Below are 24,588 nucleotides of genomic sequence, written 5' to 3'. Positions count from 1 at the left end.
ACCTTACTGATTGCAGATAATTAGTAAAATAATCTGTGTCGTTATATTTGTGCAGTCAGTTACACTTCTTATACTTTACTTCTATATTGGACATTGTGTTGGATATTGAACCAGTGGGGGTTTTTTTTAAGTCAGAGCTACTCAGCTCATTTTCTCTCTGTATATTTTCATCTTTAGTTTTTCTTTTATTGGTGCAATATGTCATTCAAGTGCAAAACTAAATATTGCAAGTATTCCTTTACAGTATGTTACCACTATATGAGGTACATACACTATATGGCCAAAGTATGTGGACACCCAGGCGTCACACCCATATGTGCTCGTTGAACATCTCATTCCAAAACCATGAGCATTAATATGGAGTTGGTCCCCCTTTGCTGCTGCAACAACCTCCACTCTTCTGGGGAGGCTTTCCACATGGCTGTGGATTCACTCCCATTCAGCCACAAGAGCATCAGTGAGGTCGGACACTGATGTTGGGGAGAAGGCCCGGCTCACAGTCGGCATTCCAATTCATCCAAAAGGTGTCGGATGGAGTTAAGGTCAGGGCTCTGTGCAGGCCAGTCCAGTTCTTCCACACCAAACCAAGCAAACCATGTCCTTATGGACCTTGCTTTGTGCATGGCAGCATTGCCATACTGAAACAGCAAAGGGCCTACCCCAAACTGTTGACACAAAGTTGGAGGCACAGAATTCTCTAGAATGTATGCTGTAGCAATGAGATTTCCCTTCACTGGAACTAAGGGGCCCAGCCTCAAACCATCAAAAACAGCCCCAGACCATCATTCCTCCTCCACCACACTTTACAGTTGGCACTATGCATTCAGGCAGGCAGCATTCTCCTGGCATCCACCAAACCCAGATTGGTCTGTTAGACTGTCAGATTGTGGAGCATGATTCAGCCCCCCAGAGAACACGTTTCCACTGCTCCAGAGTCCAATGGCAGAGTGCTTTACACCATTCCAGCTGACACTTGTCATTGTACATTGTTATCATAGGCTTGTGTGCAGCTGCTCAGCCATGGAAACCCATTTCATGAAGCTCCAGATGAACAGTTCTTGTGCTGAAGTTACTTCTAGAGGCAGTTTGGAACTTGGTAGTGACTGTCGCAACCAGGAACAGTGGGTGGCACGGTGACCCAGTGGTTAGCACTGTTGTCTCACAACAAGAAGGTCCTGGGTTCTCGTCAGATCCGACTATGGCCGGACTCGATGAAGCAGCAATAATTGGCAACGCTGTCTTCGGGAGGGGGGTGGAGTCGGCTTGTGTTCGTCACATGAATGTGTCTCTGTGTGTGTCGGAAAAAGCAGTGGTTCGGCCCGGAGTTGCTTTGTCACGAAAGTGGCGAGGCGTCTCCTTCGAGACTGCCAGCCGGAGAGATGCAGCTGGTGAACACATGCAGTACGAGGGTGGGTGTTTGAACTAAACTAGCGATCGATTGGCCACTAAATTGGGAGGAAAAGGGAAAAATCAGAAATAAAATGTTTAAAAAAGAAAAAGAAGGTCCTGGGTTCGATGCCCAGGCTGTCCCAGGTCCTTTCTGTGTGGATTTTGCATGTTCTTCCTGTGTCTGCATGGGTTTCCTCCAGGTGCTGTGGTTTCCTCCCACCATCGAAAAGACATGCATGTTAGGGTTAATACTCCTGCCTGTGCACTTGAGCAAGGCTATGGAAAGAAGAACTGCAGTTGGTCCCTGGGAGCAGCAGCTGCCCACTGCACCTATACAATAGGATGGGTTACATGCAGAGAACACATTCATTGCAAGAATACAATTTGATGTAAAAATACAATGTCAAATAAAGTGACTTTAAATGATTTTCATTTTCACACTTCATCATTCAGCAGTCCCGTTCTGTGGCCTTGTGCGTCCTACCGTCTCACGGCTGATCTGTTGTTACGCCAAGACATTTCCACTTTACATAACAGCCTTACAGTTGACCGGGGCAGATCTAGCAGGTCAGAAATTTGACCAACTGACTTGTTGGGAAGGTGGTATCCTATGATAGAGGCATGTTGAACGTTACTGAGCTCTTCAGTACGACCCATTCTACTGCCAATGCTTGTCTATGGAGATTGCGCTGCTGCATGCTTGATTGTGGATGAAATAGCCAAGCCCACCAATTAGAAGGCTTGTCTACATACTTTTGGCCATACAGTATATAACCCATTTGTGACTTTTAGTTCTTTTAGTTCTTTCTTTTTTAGCTATTTACACTTTGTACAGAGGGATACCTACTACTCCAACCCCTTTATTTACATATTTAGATAACACCGTAGTGTTTTTAGAGCCCATCCCACAGTTGGTGTCGGATAAAAATCCCTCTGCTGCAGCAGGTTTAACACTGGAGCCTATACAGATGGGTACCATGCACATCTTATACTGACCGACTCATGCAAAGGGGTTGATATAGGACACCATGGGTGAGAATGTGATGTGTTTTGATGGAGTTAACAAAAAGGTATTTTTTCCTACTTAAGAATGTTTTAATAGCCTGTTTTAAAATGCTGTGTAGATGTCATGTATCATTAAGTTGAGCATCCCACCAGGATAATCTTCTAATATGGGTAAATGTACTTAATACGCCATACAATCCAACATTTTTTTGACATAGTCACATCATGGAGCCTTGGCCCCTTGGGGCCGGGGGGTCGACATCAAGTCACTCATTCACTCAGCTCTCCCCCCACAGCTGCCCTCAAATAATTACCACTGTAAAAATCTGGCACCCAAATTAATACAGGACATGTATAATGTCCCCTCATAGCTCAAAGTTTAGTCCAATTATGAGTGAGCCCAGGCAGGCTTGATGTGCCTTTCACTGGAGAGAGAAAAATGGTTTTGACAGGAGCGCCCGGGTCATTACGGCAACTGACTGCATTACAGCAGTGAGCTACTCAGTGATTAGTCCTGCCCCTGATTGAGATCATTACACCGCACGTCACTTCCACATCCTCCCAAAGGGATCGCGCCATTAATTCTCTATCAAAATGTGGCTCTGACTGGCTGAGGAAGGGGGGCCAGGCTGAAATATTTACCCCCCCCCCAAAAAAAAGATAAATAAATAAAAACTAGAAGTTTGCGTCTCTATTATTTGGGAAGGATCACCTGAGATGTAGGATACGGACTCTGAGTTTGGAGAGAGACGCCGTGACTGCTTCCGTTCATCAATTACAGGCTGATGGTTTGTTTAACAGGCCTTTGACTTGATTTTTTTTATTTTATTTTTCTGGTATTTTTCATAACACACATATTTAAAGTGGTTTAAACTTTGGGCAAATTAGAGAAAATTCAAGTGTACGTCACCTCGCGTTCAGTCCATCCGTCGACGCAGGCGATCATTACAGAGCTTCTGCTGATCTTTGGATTTCGCCGGTGTCATTACAGAAGCAATCTCTCTTCATCTGCATAATCTCTGAGGTAATTATGAGGTTGACTTGACGCATAATCTTTATTGTGTCTTTTTTTCTCCTTTGGACACAAAGCAAGAAAACTTAATGTGAAACACCCGTAACAAAATACTATATCACACTCGACTCCACAGAGAGCTCGAAATCTCCTTAATCCCCTGCAAACAACTTCATCTGTCATCAGCAAGGCTGCTGGTGCTAATCCCAGCCTTACACTTACAATGACTTTGTCAAGGATTCAGGCAAAACTTATTTTTTACATTTTTTTCCTTTCTGATAATAGCATTAGCCTTGGCAAGTAGGAACTTGGATCACACCGAGCCGACATTCCACCAGTTTTATGAAGAGATGAAGATTAGCAGGAAGCCGTGTGACAAAACACACGAGCCAAGGCTGCTGTTTGTAGCCATCTGCTTTTTATTCATGAATTAGTCTGACGAGCAGGTTTGATCATAATATTATCAGCTAGTTTATTATCATTATGGTAAATGGCGTTAAAAACTAATACGTCATTTCAAAATTTTAATTCTAATTTCTCAAACATTTTTACTGGGACATGAATCTATTTTTTCTGATTTTAAGTCAAAATATTATTTTATTCTTGTACGAGATCTTCTTTCCAATGTTAGCATGTGCCTCACAGAGAGCACCACTTGACAATCATCCTTGCCTCAGTAAGTTTCAACAAAAACACAAAGCCAAAAATAATGATGATAATAATAATGTTAATAATAATGATAATAATATCCATCCATCCATTATCTGAACCGCTTATCCGGCTCTCAGGATTGCAGGGATGCTGGAGCCTATCCCAGCTGTCATTGGGCAGCAGGCGGGGAGACACCCTGGACAGGCCACCAGGCCACCACACAGGGCTTAATAACAATAATAATAATAATAATAATAATCAAAACTAACAATAATATTAGACCTTAATAATCCTTACAGAAACCAATAATGATAATAATAATAATAATAATAATCAAAACTAACAATAATATTAGACCTTAATAATCCTTACAGAAACCAATAATAATAATAATAATAATAATAATAATAATGATTAAAAAATGAATGCAAGAAAGAAAAGGGGTAACTTGTCTGCAGTACATTTCCTTATTGTCTGAATTGGGCTTGTGAGTGAGGGGTAACCCTGGATTATGGGCACAGGGATTATTACATCACATTATATTGTGTGGATCTGTAAATGCAGGTCTGACAGTAAGATCAGCAGAGAACAAAAGCCATATTTTTCTTAAAGGGGGCTTTTGAAACTCCCCGCTACCCATTTCCCCTCCACACAGAACCAGCACATGTTCAGGGAACCACACACAGACTTCACCATCCATTCACTCCCTCTATCACAATGTTAACAAGACCTGTCCCCTAATATCATCTGATCTGGTCATTAGGGCCCGGTCTGTGGGTGTTATTTAACTAACATTTGTGAGACCATGCATCACTTATTTCCTGGCTGTGTGCGAAGGTCACAGCATGGAGACGCCCCCACCACCACCACCTGCAAATGTCAATTACCATATTTCCCCTGACATTTATCAGTAATGGCCGACATGAGCGACGTGTAATCTCTGTGATTATGCCAGAGAGGGCCGAGGAGGTGCGCCGAGACTTGATAGGACGTATTCATCAATAGGAGACGACTGAGGCTTGAGCACATCTCAATAAAGTTAATAATTAGAACGTGATCAAAACAAATAGGAAGAAAAGAATACACTTCGACTAACAGCTCTGTAATACGGTAACACTGTGTTTTTGTTAATTCATAGACGGGGATTGACAGATGATGCATACTTTACATTTTAATGTCATTCTAGACATTGGTGTTTATGTCCTTTACATGTGATCAGTCCCTCATTGGGAGTGATGAAGAAGGACAGGATTAGGAACAAGTATATTAGAGGGACAGCCAGGTTGGACGGTTTGGAGACAAAGCAAGAGAGACAAGATTGAGATGGTTTGGACATGTGTGGAGGAGAGATGCTGGGTATATTGGGAGAAGGATGCTGAATATGGAGCTGCCAGGGAAGAGGAGAAGAGGAAGGCCAAAGAGGAGGTTTATGGATGTGGTGGGGGAGGACATGCAGGTGGCTGGTGTGACAGAGGAAGATGCAGAGGACAGGAAGAGATGGAAACAGATGATCTGCTGTGGTGACCTCTAACGGGAGCAGCCGAAAGTAGTAGTTGTAGTAGTAGTAGTAGTAGTAGTAGTAGTAGTAGTAGTCCCCCAGCGAGCTTCCATGAAGACTGAGATGTGGGACTCACCACGCCGGTAGAAAGTAGATGTGGGGCTCACCACGCCAGTAGAAAGTAGATGTGGGGCTCACCATGCTGGTAGAAAGTAGATGTGGGGCTCACCACGCCGGTAGAAAGTAGATGTGGGGCTCACCACGCCAGTAGAAAGTAGATGTGGGGCTCACCATGCTGGTAGAAAGTAGATGTGGGGCTAACCACGCTGGTAGAAAGTAGATGTGGGGCTCACCATACCGGTAGAAAGTAGATGTGGGGCTTACCACGCCAGTAGAAAGTAGATGTGGGGCTCACCATACCGGTAGAAAGTAGATGTGGGGCTCACCACGCCAGTAGAAAGTAGATGTGGGGCTCACCACGCCAGTAGAAAGTAGATGTGGGGCTCACCATGCTGGTAGAAAGTAGATGTGGGGCTCACCACGCCGGTAGAAAGTAGATGTGGGGCTCACCATGCCGGTAGAAAGTAGATGTGGGGCTCACCACGCCGGTAGAAAGTAGATGTGGGGCTCACCATGCCGGTAGAAAGTAGATGTGGGGCTCACCATGCCGGTAGAAAGTAGATGTGGGGCTCACCACACCGGTAGAAAGTAGATGTGGGGCTTACCACGCCAGTAGAAAGTAGATGTGGGGCTCACCACACCGGTAGAAAGTAGATGTGGGGCTCACCATGCCGGTAGAAAGTAGATGTGGGGCTCACCACGCCGGTAGAAAGTAGATGTGGGGCTCACCACGCCAGTAGAAAGTAGATGTGGGGCTCACCATGCTGGTAGAAAGTAGATGTGGGGCTCACCACGCCGGTAGAAAGTAGATGTGGGGCTCACCATGCCGGTAGAAAGTAGATGTGGGGCTCACCACACCGGTAGAAAGTAGATGTGGGGCTCACCACGCCGGTAGAAAGTAGATGTGGGGCTCACCACGCCGGTAGAAAGTAGATGTGGGGCTCACCATGCCGGTAGAAAGTAGATGTGGGGCTCACCACGCCGGTAGAAAGTAGATGTTGGACTCACCACGCCAGTAGAAAGTAGATGTGGGGCTCACCACGCTGGTAGAAAGTAGATGTGGGGCTCACCATGCCGGTAGAAAGTAGATGTGGGGCTCACCACGCCAGTAGAAAGTAGATGTGGGGCTCACCATGCCGGTAGAAAGTAGATGTGGGGCTCACCACGCTGGTAGAAAGTAGATGTGGGGCTCACCACACCGGTAGAAAGTAGATGTGGGGCTCACCACACCGGTAGAAAGTAGATGTGGGGCTCACCACGCCGGTAGAAAGTAGATGTGGGGCTCACCACGCCGGTAGAAAAGTAGCTGTTGATGATGCTGTAAGGCACCGGCTGGCCCTGCTCCTCTTCGTCTGTGGCCGTCACATTTATCTTCCAGCAGTCCAGCATCACCTCCGTGCTGTTCTCCGTGTTCCTCGGGATCTGCAGAAGGTTCTCCACCTTTGTGACCTCACAGAGAGCAACGGCAGGCCGCTACATATGCACATATATGAAGCTACAGTGAGCTGTCCTGTCCAGATACACAGGTGTCTCTGTGAGATGGACACATGGAACATGTGAAGCTTAACAGCACCACAAAAACAGGTCTGTGCAAATGAAACCCATCATGTAGACGGACATGAAAGCGGGACAGTAGGACTGACATATGATGAGTCACGTGCAGGCACACAAAGTAAAACATGCAGTGGAATGAACGGGAAGGGATGCTTTGTGTGTATTCTTGCAACATCTGAAATGGAGGGAAACGCATATGGAAAAGAAATGTGGAATTCTTGCTGTTGTGTGTCTCCACATATATGGACCCCCCCCCCCCTGCAGACATCTTGCCAGGTCGCTGCCGGTGCCAAGAGGAAGTACACACCCGGGGAGTTCCTGTCCAGGTCGGCCTTATCTGGAGCAGTAGGACACATGTCACGACTCGAAAGCAAACAAACAAAGGAGAAATGGACAAAACAGACCCGCCGCCAGAGCTGACCGGACGCCAGCCAGATACACATCCATGCTTCCCAGAGCCAACAGGAACGTCCAGTTGTACGGTCTATTTCTAGACACAACTTGTGCCGGTAGGTTATTACCTTTCTCTGATTTGATTGATGAAAAATTGAGGCAATTTTTGAGGAGGCTGAACAAGTAACCGGTCGTGGCGACCAAATAGAAGCCTGGTAGGAGATCTTTTTTCAAATGACTAATATGTTGTTTTCCCAACTCACGTAATCATTTCATTTTACCACCCCTGAATACACAGGCCTGGACGTAATGAAAGTGTTTATATATGGACCAACAAGTGTGTTTCACCATTCCACACAGAATTACAAGACAGCTGTTGATTTTGCAAAACTAATGAAAACAAACACAATTTTCAAAAAAAAAGAAAAAAAGAATTGTCTTGGATTTACTGCTGTGTAAAACACCATCAGGAAGTGAGGAGGAGAACAAAGAGAAGTGTGTGTGTGAGACGCCGTGCGTGGGGAGGATCACGACTTTTCTGTTTCCACTGGAAAACTGAACTCCCTCAGGTCTCCTTCACATGGACACACTACAGGGACAACATGTCCAACGAGGAGAGACAAGAATGAAACGCGTAACGAGGAGTCCTCACATGGACGTTAAGATGACATGTTCAGTTTGTACTTGTGATGTCCAGGATCCACCGTCCACCTCCACCACAGACCACAACTCTGGAACCTGGACCATCCTGAAGAAACTCAGCCTACCAAGAAACACAGTAAACACCCGACAGACAGACAGACAGACAGACAGACAGACAGACAGACAGACAGACAGACAGACAGACAGACAGATAGACAGATAGACAGATAGATAGATAGATAGATAGATAGATAGATAGACAGACAGAAACATAGATAGACAGACAGACAGACAGACAGACAGACAGACAGACAGACAGACAGACAGACAGACAGATAGACAGATAGACAGACAGACAGACAGACAGACAGACAGACAGACAGACAGACAGATAGACAGCCTTGAGCCACGTGTGCCACAAAGTTGGTTGCACTCAAATCAGACACATGGTCAAGGTGAAGGGACCATTTGAATGTATTTCTAGTATAGCATCCCCTTGAGGTGCAGTTACTCAATAAAGTGGATGCGGCCTCAGGGCCTGGTATTGAACTTGCACACCAAGTCTGGTGACAATTGGACCAAAGGTTTAGATTTAGAAGATATGCCAACTTCCTGTTTAGGAGCGTAGACCGCAAACACCCTTACGCATGTTGTTCGTATGATGTCGTTATGCACGCTCAATACTCCAGGTAAGAGCATCAGAAAAGGTTGAAAGAAGGTTGCACATATAATGTTTGGAATTTCACAAGACTTGATCATTTTTGATGACTGTCCACTGAACAGAACACAGCTTGGTTCAAACAGGTCAAATGGTCTCGCAGGAGACAGGACGAGAAGGTTTTTCAGAAAATTCGAAATGGCGGAAAATCTAGGGAAGAAAATGGCCTCTGGGAACATCGAAGGTGATGAGGAGATGCATCATATGACACCTATAGAGCAATGTGAAAAGTGCAACTTTGACCTGATGGTGGCGCTAGAAGCCTGGTCTGAACAGCCCCAAAATTAAGGACTCTGTTTGACATCGACCCCTATGATCCCGGAAAGTTTGAGAAAAATCTACCAAGCAGTTTGGCTTGTACAGCCAAAAATGTAGGAAGACTGATAATAATAATAATAATAATAATAATATCCATCCATTATGCAAACCGCTTATCCTGCTCTCGTGGTCACGGGGATGCTGGAGTCTAGCCTAGCAGTCATTGGGCGGCAGGCGGGGAGACACCCTGGACAGGCTGCCAGTTCCTCACAGGGCTTAATAATAATAATAATAATAATAATAATAACAATAACTAACAATAATAATAATAAAAACTAACAATAATAATAATAGACTTTACTAATCCTTACAGAAACCATGGGCCGTAGGGCCCTTGGCTCCTCTGGTGTTCAGGCCCTAAAAAAGGAAAGATGAATCTGAGATTAATTTAAACCCCTACACTAAAAACAAATCCATGCCTGGTGCCGTTTCCATAATTTAAGCCAAACAATAAAACCACAGCCACATTTCACCTTCCTGTACTCACCAGAATACAGCTCTCTCTCAGCCACGCCTCTGATCCCACAGAATAACACATGTCGCATCCACAATTCTTCATTCGGCAAGCTGGGATGCCTGTTGGAGGGCTAATTGGATCATGACAGGCAATGATCAGTCCAACATCTTCCGTTCCTTCACAATAACAAAGCCTTAACTGAATGAAGCGGCCTCCGAGCCTCGTATGGCGGATAAATGATTCACTCAATTACTCTCCAACTGGGACTGCAAACCGTATTAGATGCAGAACAGACAGCCACCAACATGAAAGGCAACTTTGGGGATATTTAAATACCAAGAAACAAACACTTAATTTGTCCTAATTGCGTTAGCCGAGCAGCTAATTGACAGCAGTGTGTGCGGCTGCCTCGGCCTGCAGCATCCAGCGGTGACCGGTCACCTTGCTAATGGAAACTGCATTACGTACACTTGACAAAATATTAACAAGGTTAGGGCGGGCCGAGGTCACTCGGAATGTTCTCGGCTCTCAGGACCTCCTGGTGCCGAGAGTCCGGTTAACACAGACCATCCTTCAGCATGTAGCGGGCCGAGCTGGCAACACCCGAGAAACAAAGCCACGCCACCTGATGTGCCGAAAACCCCCTTCTAGGGTTTGGTTCCTACATGAGCTACGACGTATTTCCTTTCGTTCTTGTAGATTAATTTAGTCTCCTTTTTTAAGAAGGCACAAGGATTCTGTTTTCAAACCTAATCAAAGCCAAACAGCACCGCGGCACGGCACCGAGGCGTGCCGTGCCTTTGTTAACGTAGAGGGCGTAGACTCAAAAGTGAAGGAGTCTTATGCACGTAAATGATCTATTTATTTCCTTAATCACAGATGTGAGGGGTAGGAAACCAGGCGGCGTCCAGCCCCTGCGCCAGGATGCTGTCAGCTGTGTGCGTGCTCAAGTGGTACAGAAACAAGTTCATCCTTCTGTACCTGTCTGTCCTCCATGGAGCCATCCCTCCATCCACACATATGCTGATATGGACTCACTGCTGGTATAATTCCCATCTCCGGTACTGTCTGTGTGCTCTGACCTGCGCTCTGCATGCGGCGTCTGTGCACTGGGTGAAGGCTGTGGGACCCGCAGCCCGTCCTGCATGCCGTCCTGCTCATTACATGCCGGTGAGGACAACACCGACGTAGTCCGCTCCACTTGTGAGCACTTGGCTCTGGAAGGGGACGGGAAAGCCGGATCATGACTGGGGGAATTTTGATTTTATATCCAAGTTTCTGTCCATCTCGATCTGTTTGTCTGTCTATCAGACAGTTTATCGATCCATTGACCTGTGTGTCTGTTAGTCTCTTACCATCCATCCATCCATCCATCCATCCATCCATCCATCCATCCATCCGTCCATCCATCCATCCATCCGTCTGTCGCTCTTCGGGCCCTCTTACTTACCCTGGCATGGGTTGGTTTTGTGCCAGACTGTAAACTTGTCTTGGGTTCAAAAGATTCTGAAACTTCCTGTAGATCCTGAAGAGGTGAGAATGGAGGGAGAACATGGGAGAAAGGAGGCGTCCATCACACCACACCACATCACACCACATCACACCACATCACACCACATCACACCACATCACACCACATCACACCACACCACACCACATCACACCACATCACACCACACCACATCACACCACACCACATCACACCACATCACACCACACCACATCACACCACACCACACCACACCACACCACACCACATCACACCACATCACACCACACCACATCACACCACACCACATCACACCACACCACATCACACCACACCACATCACACCACACCACATCACACCACATAACATCACATCACACCACACCACACCACACCACATCACATCACACCACATCACACCACACCACATCACACCACACCACATCACACCACATCACACCACATCACACCACACCACACCACACCACACCACACCACATCACACCACATCACACCACACCACATCACACCACACCACACCACATCACACCACATCACACCACACCACATCACACCACACCACATCACACCACATAACATCACATCACACCACACCACACCACACCACATCACATCACACCACATCACACCACACCACATCACACCACACCACATCCATCGCATCACACCACACCACACCACACCCATCGCATCACACCACACCACACCACACCCATCGCACCACACCACACCACACCACACCATCGCATCACACCACACCACACACCCATTGCATCACACCACACCACACCACACCACACCACATCACACCACACCATCGCATCACACCACACCACACCACATCACACCACATCACACCATCGCATCACACCACATCACACCACACCACATCACATCACACCAAAACACATCACATCACATCACATCACACCACATCACAACACACCACATCACACCACATCACATCACATCACATCACACCACATCACACCACACCACGTCACACCACATCACATCACACCACATCACAACACACCACATCACAACACACCACATCACATCACACCACACCACATCACACCACATCACAACACACCAAAACACATCACATCACATCACATCACATCACACCACATCACATCACATCACATCACATCACATCACACCAAAACACATCACATCACATCACATCACATCACACCACATCACATCACATCACATCACACCACATCACAACACACCAAAACACATCACATCACATCACATCACATCACACCACATCACATCACATCACACCACATCACAACACACCACATCACATCACACCACATCACATCACATCACACCACATCACATCACATCACACCACATCACATCACACCACATCACAACACACCACATCACATCACACCACATCACATCACATCACACCACATCACATCACATCACATCACACCACATCACATCACATCACATCACACCACATCACAACACACCAAAACACATCACATCACATCACACCACATCACACCACATCACATCACATCACACCACATCACAACACACCACATCACACCACATCACATCACATCACATCACACCACATCACATCACATCACACCACATCACATCACATCACATCACACCACATCACAACACACCACATCACATCACACCACATCACACCACATCACACCACATCACACCACATCACATCACATCACACCACATCACACCACACCACATCACACCACATCACATCACACCACATCACACCACATCACAACACATCACATCACACCACATCACATCACATCACATCACACCACATCACAACACACCACATCACACCACATCACACCACATCACACCACATCACATCACACCACACCACATCACATCACATCACATCACACCACACCACATCACATCACATCACATCACACCACATCACAACACACCACATCACACCACATCACACCACATCACACCACATCACATCACACCACACCACATCACATCACAACACACCACATCACATCACACCACACCACATCACATCAACATGACAGATAGGACTTGGCAGTGCTCTAAGGCTTGTTTCAAACACCATTATATTGCACATAAAGCCAACAGCCATGCTATCTAATGTGACAACGTGGAGGACAAGGCAGCGGGGCAGGGACATACAAAAAGACCCCTTGAGGAGAGGCCATTAGAAAGACTAATTCATTTTAATTTCAACTTCATTATATCAACTGGCTCAAGTCGTATTTTGATCTCATAATTTAAACAAATGGTACCCCAGCGTAATAAGGGGTGAATGAATATGTTTCAGTAATAACCCAATTAGCCCTGGGTGAAAGAAGGAGGACCGGCTTCACCACCGGTGCCAGCCAGAGACGTGACATCCAGGAGGGTGTCAGGAGGGGCGCTAGCCTGCTGTGGAGGCGGCTGGTGAATTAGCTTAATGTTATTGTGTTTTTTATTTGACTCGGTAAAGCTCAGCTCTCGGGGGCACGGGGGGCCATGCCGGCTGAAACGCAGGCTTAGGGCCTCTTGTAGAGCCCTGAGACAGAGGGAGCGCTTACCTTTCTCCTCGCCTCCCGCCGCTCTCAGGCTCGACACACACCCGCAGAGGATGAGTGCCCTCTATTGTTGTGATCTGAATGAAGAAGGAGTCACAAAACACACGGTCAGGAATTCTCTTCAGTCTGACAAAGCTGTCCGTCAGCAGCACATCTGCCAACAAGGCTTTGATAAAGCTGCGCTGCCACCAACGCCCAATTTAACCTTTTACTGACATTCTTTCATTTGAAAGCTTCCCAGACACGACAGATTCACAGGAAAACACATGTTTGCCGATTCATGACTCCCAACCTGCTGGGTGATCCAGAGGGTGTTCTCCCCTATGTCCTGATGGGAGACGGTGGTGTTGGGGAAATCCACGAGTTTCAGCGGTAATGAAGGAGTGGCCAGACGGCGAGCAGGAGCCCCGGCGTGGCGCGGCGTTAGCCAGCTCTGATCCAGCAGCCCTCATCCAGATCAACTTCCTGCGGCTTGTGTGGAATAACTCGCCCGGCGAGCCACGTGCGCCGGTGTGCTCCCTGACACAGATGAAGCGCTCAACTCTCTCTGTCTGCTTTCCCAGCAGGCCGAGGGTGAATTAATGAGCTCCCTGTCCAGTCCACAGTGATCCATTACTTCCTGTAATTATAAATAATAATCCTGATTATTACACTGGTTAGCCAGCGAGGGCAGAGATGAATGTGACTGGGATATGATTCATCACATTTCTCTTCCAGTCCCCACAGCTGCAGGTTTCCACCGCCAGCGCTTGGGCTGACACGTACTTAGGGAGTAGTGGACATGAAGGGGACCCTCAGAACCCGGGGTCAGACGTCCCAGGCCACATTCTGTGCTTATTTATGCACGCATGCGTGTGAAAACATGTGTGCAGATGGATGTTTTTAATGCGGACCCCAGGAAGAGTAGCTGCTGCCTTGGGTAACAGCTACTGGGGATCCAAATAAACATAAACATTTTAGATAAACAGCCGTATAACCTGTGTTACACGCGTCACAGAGAATACTGGGATCTGATTGGCTGAGTGATGGTCTGACTCTTTCACTGATGGTTCACGGAAGTTTATCTGCGTTACACAACATCCTTTCGCTCCTCGTCCCTTTCAGCTCGGTGAACACGGCGTGAGAGCTAGGAGGACATAAATCCCTACCGGGTTTTACAGCTCCGGACTGTCTTAAGCGGCTTCTAACACCCATCTTTCCACACAGGCCTTCTTATAGAGCCGCACCCCCGACATCGGTTTTGTTTCGTTTGTACCTTGGTCTGTTACTGTGCCATGTTTTCATATTCATTCAATTTATTTTGGGTATTTATTCGTATTTTGTGAATGCAGTGTAAAGCAGGTTGTAACTGTATGTTTTTAAAAGTGCTATATGAACACAATTTTGCTTGCTTGCTTGTCAAAACCTCAGAAAACTGTAGCCTTACAATATTCATTACTTGTCTTCTCAACAGTAAATGATTTTTACAGTTTTTATAATTTTACAGCTTTTATATTAAAATCATGAATTTACACCCTTTTTAACCTTTAACCTTTGACAGTTCCTACCAGTATGCCATAATCATATTTAACTTCACCTATATGGACACAACACAAGCAGTCAACACAAAACACACTTAAAGAGAAGAACTACACACGGCTAGCCTTGACCACATCACCGCAAAACACACGAATAATCTCAATATAGTGTTACTCATATTACTACTTAACTGTACAGCGACTCCTTTAAGATGGACACACAACTAGCTTAGTGTCTCCAGCTTACCAGCTATAAGATGGACATGCTGGCTTAGTGTCTCCAGCTTACCAGCTATAAGATGGACACACGACTGGCTTAGTGTCTCCAGCTTAGCAGCTATAAGATGGACACACGACTGGCTTAGTGTCTCCAGCTTACCAGCTATAAGATGGACACACGACTGGTTTAGTGTCTCCAGCTTACCAGCTATAAGATGGACACACGACTGGTTTAGTGTCTCCAGCTTACCAGCTATAAGATGGACACACAACTGGCTTAGTGTCTCCAGCTTACCAGCTATAAGATGGACACACAACCGGCTTAGTGTCTCCAGCTTACCAGCTTTAAGATGGACACACGACTGGTTTAGTGTCTCCAGTTTACCAGCTATAAGATGGACACACGCTGGCTTAGTGTCTCCAGTTTACCAGCTATAAGGTGGACACACGACTGGTTTAGTGTCTCCAGGTTACCAGCTATAAGATGGACACACGACTGGTTTAGTGTCTCCAGCTTACCAGCTATAAGATGGAAACACGCTGGTTTAGTGTCTCCAGTTTACCAGCTATAAGATGGACACACGACTGGCTTAGTGTCTCCAGCTTACCAGCTATAAGATCGACACACGACTGGCTTAGTGTCTCCAGTTTACCAGCTATAAGATGGACACACGCTGGCTTAGTGTCTCCAGCTTACCAGCTATAAGATGGACACACGACTGGTTTAGTGTCTCCAGCTTACCAGCTATAAAGTGGACACACGACTGGTTTAGTGTCTCCAGCTTACCAGCTATAAGATGGACACACGACTGGCTTAGTGTCTCCAGTTTACCAGCTATAAGATGGACACACGCTGGTTTAGTGTCTCCAGCTTACCAGCTATAAGATGGACACACGACTGGTTTAGTGTCTCCAGCTTACCAGCTATAAGATGGACACACGACTGGTTTAGTGTCTCCAGCTTACCAGCTATAAAGTGGACACACGACTGGTTTAGTGTCTCCAGCTTACCAGCTATAAGATGGACACACGACTGGTTTAGTGTCTCCAGTTTACCAGCTATAAGATGGACACACGCTGGCTTAGTGTCTCCAGCTTACCAGCTATAAGATCGACACACGACTGGCTTAGTGTCTCCAGTTTACCAGCTATAAGATGGACACACGCTGGCTTAGTGTCTCCAGCTTACCAGCTATAAGATGGACACACGACTGGTTTAGTGTCTCCAGCTTACCAGCTATAAAGTGGACACACGACTGGTTTAGTGTCTCCAGCTTACCAGCTATAAGATGGACACACGACTGGCTTAGTGTCTCCAGTTTACCAGCTATAAGATGGACACACGCTGGTTTAGTGTCTCCAGCTTACCAGCTATAAGATGGACACACGACTGGTTTAGTGTCTCCAGCTTACCAGCTATAAGATGGACACACGACTGGTTTAGTGTCTCCAGCTTACCAGCTATAAAGTGGACACACGACTGGTTTAGTGTCTCCAGCTTACCAGCTATAAGATGGACACACGACTGGTTTAGTGTCTCCAGTTTACCAGCTATAAGATGGACACACGCTGGCTTAGTGTCTCCAGCTTACCAGCTATAAGATGGACACACGACTGGTTTAGTGTCTCCAGCTTACCAGCTATAAGATGGACACACGCTGGCTTAGTGTCTCCAGCTTACCAGCTATAAGATGGACACACGACTGGCTTAGTGTCTCCAGCTTACCAGCTATAAGATGGACACACGCTGGTTTAGTGTCTCCAGTTTACCAGCTATAAGATGGACACACGACTGGTTTAGTGTCTCCAGCTTACCAGCTATAAGATGGACACACGACTGGTTTAGTGTCTCCAGCTTACCAGCTATAAGATGGACACACGACTGGTTTAGTGTCTCCAGTTTACCAGCTATAAGATGGACACACGCTGGCTTAGTGTCTCCAGCTTAACAGCTATAAGATGGACACACGACTGGCTTAGTGTCTCCAGTTTACCAGCTATAAGATGGACACACGCTGGCTTAGTGTCTCAAGCTTACCAGCTATAAGATGGACACACGACTGGTTTAGTGTCTCCAGCTTACCAGCTATAAGATGGACACACGCTGGCTTAGTGTCTCCAGCTTACCAGCTATAAGATGGACACACGACTGGTTTAGTGTCTCCAGCTTACCAGCTATAAGATGGACACAAGCTGGCTTAGTGTCACCAGTTTACCAGCTATAAGATGGACACACGACTGGCTTAGTGTCACCAGCTTACCAGCTATAAGATGGACACACGACTGGTTTAGTGTCTCCAGCTTACCAGCTATAAGATGGACACACGCTGGCTTAGTGTCTCCAGCTTACCAGCTGTAAGATGGACACGCTGGCTTAGTGTCACCAGTTTACCAGCTATAAGATGGACACACGACTGGCTTAGTGTCTCCAGCTTACCAGCTATAACATGGACACACGACTGGTTTAGTGTCTCCAGCTTACCAGCTATAAGATGGACACACGACTGGTTTAGTGTCTCCAGCTTACCAGCTATAAGATGGACACACGATTGGTTTAGTGTCTCCAGCTTACCAGCTATAAGATGGACACACGACTGGCTTAGTGTCTCCAGCTTACCAGCTTTAAGATGGACACACGACTGGCTTAGTGTCTCCAGCTTACCAGCTATAAGATGGACACACGCTGGTTTAGTGTCTCCAGCTTACCAGCTATAAGATGGACACACGATTGGTTTAGTGTCTCCAGCTTACCAGCTATAAGATGGACACACGACTGGCTTAGTGTCTCCAGCTTACCAGCTTTAAGATGGACACACGACTGGCTTAGTGTCTCCAGCTTACCAGCTATAAGATGGACACGCTGGCTTAGTGTCTCCAGCTTACCAGCTATAAGATGGACACACAACTGGCTTAGTGTCTCCAGCTTACCAGCTATAAGATGGACACACAACCGGCTTAGTGTCTCCAGCTTACCAGCTTTAAGATGGACACACGACTGGTTTAGTGTCTCCAGTTTACCAGCTATAAGATGGACACACGCTGGCTTAGTGTCTCCAGTTTACCAGCTATAAGGTGGACACACGACTGGTTTAGTGTCTCCAGGTTACCAGCTATAAGATGGACACACGACTGGTTTAGTGTCTCCAGCTTACCAGCTATAAGATGGAAACACGCTGGTTTAGTGTCTCCAGTTTACCAGCTATAAGATGGACACACGACTGGCTTAGTGTCTCCAGCTTACCAGCTATAAGATCGACACACGACTGGCTTAGTGTCTCCAGTTTACCAGCTATAAGATGGACACACGCTGGCTTAGTGTCTCCAGCTTACCAGCTATAAGATGGACACACGACTGGTTTAGTGTCTCCAGCTTACCAGCTATAAAGTGGACACACGACTGGTTTAGTGTCTCCAGCTTACCAGCTATAAGATGGACACACGACTGGCTTAGTGTCTCCAGTTTACCAGCTATAAGATGGACACACGCTGGTTTAGTGTCTCCAGCTTACCAGCTATAAGATGGACACACGACTGGTTTAGTGTCTCCAGCTTACCAGCTATAAGATGGACACACGACTGGTTTAGTGTCTCCAGCTTACCAGCTATAAAGTGGACACACGACTGGTTTAGTGTCTCCAGCTTACCAGCTATAAGATGGACACACGACTGGTTTAGTGTCTCCAGTTTACCAGCTATAAGATGGACACACGCTGGCTTAGTGTCTCCAGCTTACCAGCTATAAGATCGACACACGACTGGCTTAGTGTCTCCAGTTTACCAGCTATAAGATGGACACACGCTGGCTTAGTGTCTCCAGCTTACCAGCTATAAGATGGACACACGACTGGTTTAGTGTCTCCAGCTTACCAGCTATAAAGTGGACACACGACTGGTTTAGTGTCTCCAGCTTACCAGCTATAAGATGGACACACGACTGGCTTAGTGTCTCCAGTTTACCAGCTATAAGATGGACACACGCTGGTTTAGTGTCTCCAGCTTACCAGCTATAAGATGGACACACGACTGGTTTAGTGTCTCCAGCTTACCAGCTATAAGATGGACACACGACTGGTTTAGTGTCTCCAGCTTACCAGCTATAAAGTGGACACACGACTGGTTTAGTGTCTCCAGCTTACCAGCTATAAGATGGACACACGACTGGTTTAGTGTCTCCAGTTTACCAGCTATAAGATGGACACACGCTGGCTTAGTGTCTCCAGCTTACCAGCTATAAGATGGACACACGACTGGTTTAGTGTCTCCAGCTTACCAGCTATAAGATGGACACACGCTGGCTTAGTGTCTCCAGCTTACCAGCTATAAGATGGACACACGACTGGCTTAGTGTCTCCAGCTTACCAGCTATAAGATGGACACACGCTGGTTTAGTGTCTCCAGTTTACCAGCTATAAGATGGACACACGACTGGTTTAGTGTCTCCAGCTTACCAGCTATAAGATGGACACACGACTGGTTTAGTGTCTCCAGCTTACCAGCTATAAGATGGACACACGACTGGTTTAGTGTCTCCAGTTTACCAGCTATAAGATGGACACACGCTGGCTTAGTGTCTCCAGCTTAACAGCTATAAGATGGACACACGACTGGCTTAGTGTCTCCAGTTTACCAGCTATAAGATGGACACACGCTGGCTTAGTGTCTCAAGCTTACCAGCTATAAGATGGACACACGACTGGTTTAGTGTCTCCAGCTTACCAGCTATAAGATGGACACACGCTGGCTTAGTGTCTCCAGCTTACCAGCTATAAGATGGACACACGACTGGTTTAGTGTCTCCAGCTTACCAGCTATAAGATGGACACAAGCTGGCTTAGTGTCACCAGTTTACCAGCTATAAGATGGACACACGACTGGCTTAGTGTCACCAGCTTACCAGCTATAAGATGGACACACGACTGGTTTAGTGTCTCCAGCTTACCAGCTATAAGATGGACACACGCTGGCTTAGTGTCTCCAGCTTACCAGCTGTAAGATGGACACGCTGGCTTAGTGTCACCAGTTTACCAGCTATAAGATGGACACACGACTGGCTTAGTGTCTCCAGCTTACCAGCTATAACATGGACACACGACTGGTTTAGTGTCTCCAGCTTACCAGCTATAAGATGGACACACGACTGGTTTAGTGTCTCCAGCTTACCAGCTATAAGATGGACACACGATTGGTTTAGTGTCTCCAGCTTACCAGCTATAAGATGGACACACGACTGGCTTAGTGTCTCCAGCTTACCAGCTTTAAGATGGACACACGACTGGCTTAGTGTCTCCAGCTTACCAGCTATAAGATGGACACACGCTGGTTTAGTGTCTCCAGCTTACCAGCTATAAGATGGACACACGATTGGTTTAGTGTCTCCAGCTTACCAGCTATAAGATGGACACACGACTGGCTTAGTGTCTCCAGCTTACCAGCTTTAAGATGGACACACGACTGGCTTAGTGTCTCCAGCTTACCAGCTATAAGATGGACACGCTGGCTTAGTGTCTCCAGCTTACCAGCTATAAGATGGACACACGACTGGCTTAAGTGTCTCCAGCTTACCAGCTTTAGCGTAGCTTCGTTCCACTTTCATGAACCAACAACGCTGCAAAGCAGTTCTTAACATTACACAAAGCAGTTCATAATGCACAACATCACACAAAGACCAACCTTGCGGCCTTCCCGCCCGCTGCTAAAGGTTTAAGCTAGTTGACGGTCAGCGCCGCTAAAGGTTAAGCTAGTTGACGGTCAGCGCCGCTAAAGGTTAAGCTAGTTCACTGTCAGCGCCGCTAAAGGTTTAAGCTAGTTCACGGTCAGCACCGCTAAAGGTTAAGCTAGTTCACGGTCAGCACCGCTAAAGGTTAAGCTAGTTCACGGTCAGCACCGCTAAAGGTTTAAGCTAGTTCACGGTCAGCACCGCTAAAGGTTAAGCTAGTTCACGGTCAGCACCGCTAAAGGTTAAGCTAGTTCACGGTCAGCGCCGCTAAAGGTTTAAGCTAGTTCACGGTCAGCGCCGCTAAAGGTTAAGCTAGTTCACGGTCAGCGCCGCTAAAGGTTTAAGCTAGTTCACGGTTAGCGCACAGATCTGGCTTAGGCACACACGGCGACCTGAGAGAGGCCCCCACGCCGGACACCCTGCCTGAGGACCTGAGAGAGGCCCCCACGCCGGACACCCTGCCTGAGGACCTGAGAGAGGCCCACACACCGGACACATTTAACAGCAGGTTCAAAACCTTACTTTTTAAAACAGCCTGCAGCTAAGTTCATAGTGTGTGTGTGTGTGTGTGTGTGTGTGTGTGTGTGTGTGTGTGTGTGTGTGTGTGTGCGTGTTTCATATATTTTGCTATTTTTATATATTCTGCTCTGTTGTTACTTTTAATTAATCAGTGTTTATTTATTTGGCCAACTCAGTTTTAAACTTGTCTGTGCTGTTGTTTGTTTGTTTGTTTGTTTGTTTGTTTGTTTGTTTGTTTGTTTGTTTGTCTGGTGGGGGGGACTTATTGTTTCATAGCGGGGAGCACTTTGTGCTGCATTGGCTTGTATGACAAGTGCTCTGGAAGTAAAATGTGATGGGTGTTTGATGTGCTGGGCCGCCAAGACACGATGCTGGACAGATCATGTATATTCAGGACAGCGGCGAGCGTCAGGTTCTTCTTCTTCTTCTTCTTCTTCTTCTTCTTCTTCTTCTTCTTTTCCTCAAAAGTCGACCTGCAGTGTGAAATACTGACCGAGCTCTGGGGGGAAAGTGGCCGGCAGGAAGGTGAGAAAACATAGGACGCAACAAATCCACTTTTCGGTGTGAACCGCTGACCAGAGGGACCGAACTCCCCGAGACCAGGGGGCAGATGGTGTTGGGGGGCAGGATGAGACCCTTCAGGGGTCCACAGTCACACTCAGGTTTCACATGGGAGGCACACTTGTTATGGAGCTGGAGGAGGTGATAAAAGTTATTAACGGCCAACCAGCGATCGATAACAGCTCACACGTGGCTGCCCCCTCCGGACGTCTGCTGGTGGAGTCACTCGGCTTTTTACTTGCAGCATATGCACCGTCTCCTTCACCCAACCCAGACGGTACAGACTCTGCTGCGGGGTGTCCGCTGGCCGGCGGAGCTGAGGCGGAGTAAGTGTGTGTGTGTGTGTGTGTGGAAGGTAGAAGCATCCCAGCATCCCAGACATGGAGGAGGATAACGAGGAGCAGGCTGCTGCTGCTGCAGCCCACACGGCGGAGCCCCGCCACACCCCGGGGACGCTTAATGGTCTCCTGACACTGCTCACACCTGGCGGGACCCTTCCCTTCCACCCAGACATGATGCATCACCTGTGTGTGTGTGTGGGGGGGGGCAGAGCAAGAGAGAGACAGACAGAGAGACAGAGGGAAAGAGATTTTTGGTTTTTTAAAGTAACTTTTATCCCAAAAAAATACGATCATATTGAAAACACAAGTAAATAAATAGATATTTAAATAGAAATAAATCACATCAACTCTCCAGAGACAACAAGCTGGTGTGTTTTACCGAGCGCAACACAACACGTCCTCCCCGTGAGCCCAGACAACACCGAGCCGCCCCGTGTCTTTCATTTCTCTGTAACACCTGAAATCAGCCATCATCCTGGCTTTCCCCATCCTACTAAGCACAGACAGAGGGACAGACAGACCGACAGGCAGAGAGAGAAACAGACAGGCAGAGGGACAGACAGACAGGCAGAGAGAGAGACAGACAGGCAGAGAGAGAGACAGAGAGAGAGAGACAGGCAGGCAGGCAGAGAGAGAGAGACAGGCAGGCAGAGAGAGAGACAGGCAGGCAGAGAGAGAGAGACAGACAGGCAGAGAGAGAGAGACAGGCAGGCAGAGAGAGAGAGACAGGCAGGCAGAGAGAGAGAGACAGGCAGGCAGAGACAGAGACAGAGAGCGAGACAGGCAGGCAGAGAGAGAGACAGGCAGGCAGAGAGAGAGACAGACAGGCAGAGAGAGAGACAGAGACAGAGAGAGAGACAGGCAGGCAGAGAGAGAGAGACATACAGGCAGAGAGAGAGACAGACAGGCAGAGAGAGAGAACAGGAGGGGGCACAATGAGAGACATTTACTAGGGATAAAAACACGTTGTAACAAAGACACAAAAAGGAAGACAAAAAAGAAAAAGAGATGAACTCAGAGAGGACGGCTGGATGATGCTGTGTGTGTAGATGTGTGTGTGTGTGTAGGTGTGTGTGTGTGTGTGTAGATGTGTGTGTGTGTGTAGGTGTGTGTGTGTGTGTGTGTAGGTGTGTGTGTGTGTAGATGTGTGTGTGTGTGTGTGTAGATGTGTGTGTGTGTGTGTGTGTGTGTGTGTAGATGTGTGTGTAGATGTGTGTGTGTGTGTGTGTGTGTGTGTGTGTGTGTGTGTGTGTGTGTGTGTGTGTGTGTGTGTGTGTGTGTCTGAGACATCTTATGCTGTGTGATTAGTGATGCTCGGCAGCATGTAGACTTGTTGTAATTCCATTAGCAGGAGAGGAGCCCTCGTCTGAAGCTCCACGGAGCGTCGCTGATGCGAGCGTGCCGGCTGGTAAACACTCCAATTGGACACACCTCCATGTTTTTCTGGGACTTGTCCTAAGTTCTGGTGGAAGACGGCGGTGCACGGGCCTCACGGCGCTCACGGACACAGTGTACCTGCAGACTGGAAGAGGAAAAACACAAGTGATGAAGTAACACCGGTCCATACTGGTGTGGAACAGCGGTCCATACTGGTGTGGAACACTGGTCCATACTGGTACGGAACACTGGTCCATACTGGTGTGGAAGACTGGTCCATACTGGTACGGAACACTGGTCCATACTGGTGTGGAAGACTGGTAACCGGTTGTACCCGCAGGAGCAGCAGAGGCCTAGCTGGCCCAGTCCAACCAGCCTGCTGCAGCCTGCTGGCTTGTTGAGGTGCTTCAGTCTCCACACATGCTGACCATCACCTGTCACATTCTGCAGGAGTCACTGATCGAATGGTTGAATGATTTATTT

At 47.2% G+C, this 24,588-nt stretch overlaps 1 protein-coding gene across 1 annotated transcript in view; it reads right to left on the bottom strand.

The window, feature by feature from the left end:
* dgkb (diacylglycerol kinase, beta) overlaps window positions 1-24,385 on the bottom strand; it is a 66,758-nt gene extending 42,373 nt beyond the window's left edge. The window contains 9 exon segments of the mRNA XM_056287064.1: window positions 6,963-7,119; window positions 7,474-7,537; window positions 7,540-7,566; window positions 8,307-8,379; window positions 8,821-8,827; window positions 11,208-11,282; window positions 13,859-13,932; window positions 15,403-15,431; window positions 24,244-24,385. Of these exon segments, the coding sequence (XP_056143039.1) occupies window positions 6,963-7,119; window positions 7,474-7,537; window positions 7,540-7,566; window positions 8,307-8,379; window positions 8,821-8,827; window positions 11,208-11,282; window positions 13,859-13,932; window positions 15,403-15,431; window positions 24,244-24,385 (648 nt within the window).
* Between the last annotated feature and the right edge of the window lie 203 nt (window positions 24,386-24,588).

This window comes from Lampris incognitus, chromosome 9, assembly GCF_029633865.1.
Source record: "Lampris incognitus isolate fLamInc1 chromosome 9, fLamInc1.hap2, whole genome shotgun sequence".
In the NCBI taxonomy this organism is placed as follows: domain Eukaryota; kingdom Metazoa; phylum Chordata; class Actinopteri; order Lampriformes; family Lampridae; genus Lampris; species Lampris incognitus.
Note: the sequence above shows the minus strand (reverse complement) of the source record. Positions and strands in the feature narration are given on the sequence as shown.